General features: G+C 49.7%; 1 protein-coding gene across 1 annotated transcript in view; it reads right to left on the reverse strand.

The window, feature by feature from the left end:
- Positions 1-5,715, reverse strand: part of IFT172 (intraflagellar transport 172) — a 44,776-nt gene that overhangs the window by 8,741 nt on the left and 30,320 nt on the right. The window contains 10 exon segments of the mRNA XM_037744650.1: positions 868-997; positions 1,110-1,219; positions 1,463-1,643; positions 1,835-1,899; positions 2,045-2,088; positions 2,091-2,137; positions 3,419-3,561; positions 4,566-4,682; positions 4,768-4,903; positions 5,055-5,178. Of these exon segments, the coding sequence (XP_037600578.1) occupies positions 868-997; positions 1,110-1,219; positions 1,463-1,643; positions 1,835-1,899; positions 2,045-2,088; positions 2,091-2,137; positions 3,419-3,561; positions 4,566-4,682; positions 4,768-4,903; positions 5,055-5,178 (1,097 nt within the window).

The following is a 5,715-nucleotide window of genomic DNA, read 5'->3' on the forward strand; positions in this document are numbered from 1 at the left end:
TTTTTTTTTTGAGACAGAGTCTCACATTGTCACCCCGGCTGGAGTGTACTGTTGTGATCTTGGCTCACTGCAACTTTTACCTCCTGGGTTCAAAGTAAACCTCCTACCTCAGCCTTCTGAGTAGCCAGAATTACAGGTGTATACCACCATGCTTGGTTAATTTTTTTGTATTTTTGGTAGAGACAGGGTTTTGCCATGTTGGTCAGGCTGGTCTCGAACTCCCGACCTCAAGTGATCCGCCATCCTTGACTTCCCAAAGTACTGGGATTTCATGTGTGAGCCACCACACCCAGCCATGCGGTATACTGTTGACCTAAATGTTATTATGTGGTGTATGACTGTATACATCCTGTTGGTTTCTCTAATACAGTATGTCTTATTATTTGAGACACATACTGGCCTGGCTTAATTTGCTGGAGGCCTCTTTTCAGGAAATGTTGGGTGGATGAGGCGGAGCCCATGCTTTTTCATGTTCCCTGTATGACCAGTTCCTGTGCCTGGGGTTGCCCTTCCGGCTCCTGTCCAAGTCCTCCCTCCTTCTTCACAGAGCCTTCCTGACCTGTCTAGCCCACAGAGATCTCACTGTTCTCTGAACTCTACTTTAAGTCATGCACTTTGGTATGCACTCAGATATGATATTAACTGAGCCATGTGTTAGTTCAACTCCCCTAACTTTTAGCTGTCTTATATCTGCTTAACAGCCTTCAGAGGTTCTGGCTCTATCATCCAGCAGGAGCTCCACAGATTCCTGCTACCTGATTGAAAAGGAAAAGACACAGAGGAGACAGCTGCAGATGTGAGAAGGGAAGCTGAGTGTGAATGGAGGCCTAGGAAGAAGGAGGGCCCGAAAGAGCCTGCTGCCCTCACCTTCATCCAGCACTTCTCCATTAGGCCGCTGTTTCCAGAGTCTCGCACTTTGAGGTAGCAGTCCACGGCACGACTGTACTCTCCAGCCTGCTCCCAGTGTCGAGCTTGTTCCACGAGTCCCTCCACACCCCTGTGGAGATTAGAGCACGGGGACTAGGCATGGCGGGGCAGTGTGCTCTGTCCTGTGCATGCCTCATGGCCCTCCCAGCCCTGCCACTGCTGCTGGACCTCTGGCCTCATACCTGGCCCCCTTCTTAGTAGCTTCCCGCTCATACTCTTCCTGCAGAGCCTCCAGCTGGCCGGGCACATAGTCCTTGCAGATCCGCAGCGCGTCACTCCATAATCCAGCCTCCTGCTCAGATTTCCAGGTATCAAGATGGCAGAGGCAGGCAGGACAGCTTCCCACTGCCACACAGGTGCCCTGGCCCACGGACTCCTGGGTCCTTAGACCTCTCTTCTCCTTCCTCTTTCCTGTCTTTCCCACTCCTCAGTACCAACCTCCCTGATCTTTCTTCATACCAAGGGTCAGTGTGGCTCTCTGTGGGTTCTCAGACCCTCTCCCCGGCCCCTCATGGCCCTGAATCCAGTGCCCCACCTTATAATAACTGAGGGCCAGGCCTGGTCTCTGGGCCCGGAGCAGCAGCCCTTCTGCTTTCTGAAAGTCCTTTTCCTCCAACGCCCTCCGGGCCTGTCCCACAAGCACCTCGGCGACACTGTCAGGGTCGTGGGCCTCGGCCACACGCTGAGCTGCCTCCCAGTCCTGATTGTGAACAAACCTGCCCCCAAATGGGGACAGAGGAGAGACTGAGTATAGGACTGAGGCCCCAATTCTGGAAGACAAACAGCCATGTCACTGAGGGGTGTAACACTGATTTGTTCTAGGTTTGAATGAAGGTCAAGATAATCATGAAAGATCCGGGGACTGTGACTGGGGAAACAGGATTAAGGAATGTATGGGGTAACTCACATGAGGACTGCTTCCTTGGGTTTACCAGCTCTGATGAATTCAGCTTCAGCCTCTTCCAATTTACCCTACAAGGAGAAGGACAGCCGTGTGTGATGGGAAGGAGACCGGCATCACAGGCAGCCCCGTGACTGGGGTCTACACACCAGGAAGCAGTGCACTAGGGGATGGAACAAGAGGGCTCTGCGGTCAGGGTCCAAATCACACCCATACCTCATCCTCCAGGTACATAGCGTATTTGAGTTGGATCTCGGGGTTTTGTGGTTGACAGCCAGCCGAGAGAGTTCAAAAGCAAATTCAAAGTTGCTGAAACAAAAGGTGCAGATAAAGTTTTCTTACTTCACACTTCCCTTCATAAAAGGAACAAGACAAAACAGAAAGGACAGGGTTGAGGGGAGAAAAAGTGACAGGTTTAAGGATAACAGACATGAAGTGACAGAAAAGCACAGAGATAAAAAGGAAGACAGGGAGGCAGCCCTGTGAAGACCACGTCACTGTCCGCATGGATCAAGAGACGTCTGGAAAAGCCTATGCCTTCCCTGAGGCCAGCTGCTCCTGAGGAAGGAGAATGGGCCTGCGAAGGGGAAGGGAGGAGTGAGCTTCGAAGTCCTATGCTGACAGGGCCAGGAGGGCTCCTGGTGCTCACCACCTCCTCCTGAGCCCCAGCTACATTATCAGAAACACAGTCTGTCCAAAAAATGAACAAGATCACCCTCAGCATTGGACTCCACAATTGGCATTTATAACAGTTGCTTAAGAAAAGTTCACTTTGCTCTTTCCGCCATCTTTCTGTGCCGCCACAATGGTGCGCACGAATGTCCTGGCTGATGCTGTCAAAAGCATCAGCAATGCCAGAAAGAGGCAAACACCAGGTTCTTATCAGGCTGTACTCCAAAGTCATCATCTGGTTTCTAACTGTGATGATGAAATATGGTTACATTCGGCGGATTTGAAATCACTGATGATCACAGAGCCAGGAAAATTGTTGTGAACCTCACAGGCAGGCTGAACAAGTGTGGAGTGATCAGTCCCAGATTTGACATGTAACTCAGAAATCTAGAAAAATGGCAGAATAATCTGCTCCCATCCTGCCAGCTTGGTTTTATTGTACTGACAACCTCAGCTGGCATCATGAACCATGAAGAAGCAAGACAACAACACATTGGAGGGAAAATCCTGGGATTCTTTTTCTGGAGATGTAATACATATTTACAAATAAAATACCTCATGAGCTCTGGTGCTTCCAAAAAAAAGAAGAGTTCACTTTGCATTTGAAGAATCACACTTCTACTACCCAGATGCAAGTGACTGGCTTAGTGCAGTCTGCAGTGCTAGCTCTACAATCTGTTCCCTCTCCACCCTTCTTAGAACGGCCAAAGAGTAAACACTGTTCTGAGCCCTAGGGAATAGGAGCAGTTAATTTATTCTTGCCACTCTATCATGTCCTTCCAAGGATCTTCCTTTACCACATTTCTTCATTCTTACCTCTGCTTCTGGAAATATTTTTCAGTTATACATCAATCTTCTTTATCTAGAGAGGGCCTCTAGCTGGGATGGGGCTCGTGGAGAGAATGTTTGGGGCCTCACCAATTGTCTGCAGCATGGTCAACAGAAGCTTCCAGGAGTCCCAGCTTGGTAAGCAGTCTAACTGCAGCTTCTCCTCCCAGGCTCTTTGCCCACAGATAGGCCACATGTTTGTGGGCATTAGCCCCTCCTTGAGTCCTGGCCACCTGTAAAGCAAACTCACTCAATAATCCTCCAATACAGAGTTGCTCCCTTCTCATCTCTGACCTTGGCTTTGACAAGGATCCAGTAACTGCTCTAAGTTAACAGGGAGAGGCTGGGTGCAGTGGCGCATGCCTGTAATCCCAGCATTTTGGGAGGCAGAGGCAGGTCAATCACTTGAGGCCAGGAGTTTGAGACCAGCCTGACCAACATAGTGAAGGCCCATCTCTACTAAAAATACAAAAATTAGCTGGGCATGGTGGTGAGTGCCTGTAGTTCCAGCTACTCAGGAGGCTGAGGCAGGAGAACTGCTTGAACCTGGGAGATAGAGGCTAGATTGTGAGCCAAGATTGTGTCACAGCACTTCAGCCTGGGAGACAGAGTGAGATTCTGTCTCAAAAAATAAAAGTAAAATAAAATAAAAAGTTAACAGGAAGAGGGTTATATCTCAGGGTTTCTTAACTTAGGTTGAAGTACTTAGGGTCCAAGGATAGGCTTTACCTACCTGGTCCACAGACCCTTAAAATTATAAATGACATTTTCTTTATATAGATGTGAATGTGGTTCTGGCAAGAGAGACTCTGATCTTCACTACATTTTCAAAGATGCTCTGACCGATTGTGAATTAGTCACTTAAAGTAGGAAAGAAGGGCTGGCCATGGTGGCTCATGCCTGTAATTCTAACACTTTTGGAGGCCAAGGCAGGTGGATTGCTTGAGGCCAGGAGTTCAAGACCAGCCTGAACTCATGGTGGAAAAACTGTCTACAAAAAAATTAAAAATTAGCCAGGTGTGGTGTGCATGCCTGTAGTCCCAGCTACACAGGAGGTTGAAGTGGGAGGATCCATTGCTTAAGCCCAGGAGGTCAAGGCTGCAGTGAGCTGTAATTGTATCACTGCACTCCAGCCTGGGTGACAGTGAGAACCTGTGTGGGGAAAAAAAAAAAAAAAAAAAAACAACCATGGGAAAGAAGGATGCATGTATCCCTCAGCATGGCCTGAACTCCTTACGCGGTAGGCCTCTTCCCAAAGCCCACTGGCTCGGTACATGTTCACTGTTGCCTTCCATTCCTGGGCCTCGAGGTAGTGGTACTCGGCCTCCTGTAGTCGGCCTTCAGCCTCCAGCTCCTGCAGGAAGGTGAGTCAAGATGGAAGGATGGGGAGGTGGAGCCTGGTTGGGGAAGAGATAGGTAGAGCCAGGAGAAGGGCTCACCTTGCCCAGATGTAGGTGTGTGTCACTGAGGAGATCTGGATGGTGCTTCCCAACCAGGCGGATCATGTCATCATACAGCTTGTGCTTTTTGTACATGGTGATGGCAAGATCAGGCTCTTCTACTGTCACATAGAGCCTGGGGAAGGGAGATGCATCTAGGGCCTCCTAGACCCAGATCCCTGCTGTCTCTGCCTTCTGGGCAGAGGGTACACATCCTGAGACCCCATCCCTCCTCCCAGCAATGAAATCTCATCTCTCCCTACACCTTCTCTGAGGCCACGGCTCACCTTTCAGCCTCACGGTACTTGCCCTGCTTCTCCATTTCCTGGGCCTGAGTGATGTACAGCACTGACACATCTTCTGGTCTCATGCATTTCATTGCCAGCTGTGGAGGCACAGAGGAAGGGTAGCCTCAGGTCCAATTCCCCAGGGAAGCAGGCCTTCAAGGGAACCTGCTTGTTCAGGAATTCTGAACTCTCCCAACAATCACAGGAGTTTGGTTATTGCCACTCTACTAGTCAGGTCGGGGAATTCCAAGTCCATAAGGAGCAGAGGAAGAACTATATTCTGCTAAGGTGGGAGGGCCTGCAATGCCTTGTGCTGGGACATACACTCCCATTGCCACTGTAACCACTGGGCTCTGAAGTGTAGGGCAAGAACAAAGACATCATTGTGACCAGAGCCATCAGGAGTGGTAGTTCAGATTCTGCAGCTCCCGAGCCCATCTGTTCCTTCAAGAATGATAGACAGGTCTGGAAACAAGGGCCTCCCTTCATCCCTTCCTTTCTCTGTGGCTAGGGATCAAAGTGGCTCAGACTGTTTTTTGATACTTTTTGTCAGCTTTCAGGGAGCCAAGCAAAGAGGAGAAACAGACCCAGCAATGAGGCCACACTGCCACTAAGGCAGAGTTCTCTTATCATGAACTCCACCCATCTCTACCTTGTGGGC

The sequence above is a fragment of the Cebus imitator genome, unplaced genomic scaffold (genome assembly GCF_001604975.1).
Source record: "Cebus imitator isolate Cc_AM_T3 unplaced genomic scaffold, Cebus_imitator-1.0 Scaffold180, whole genome shotgun sequence".
Classification (NCBI taxonomy): domain Eukaryota; kingdom Metazoa; phylum Chordata; class Mammalia; order Primates; family Cebidae; genus Cebus; species Cebus imitator.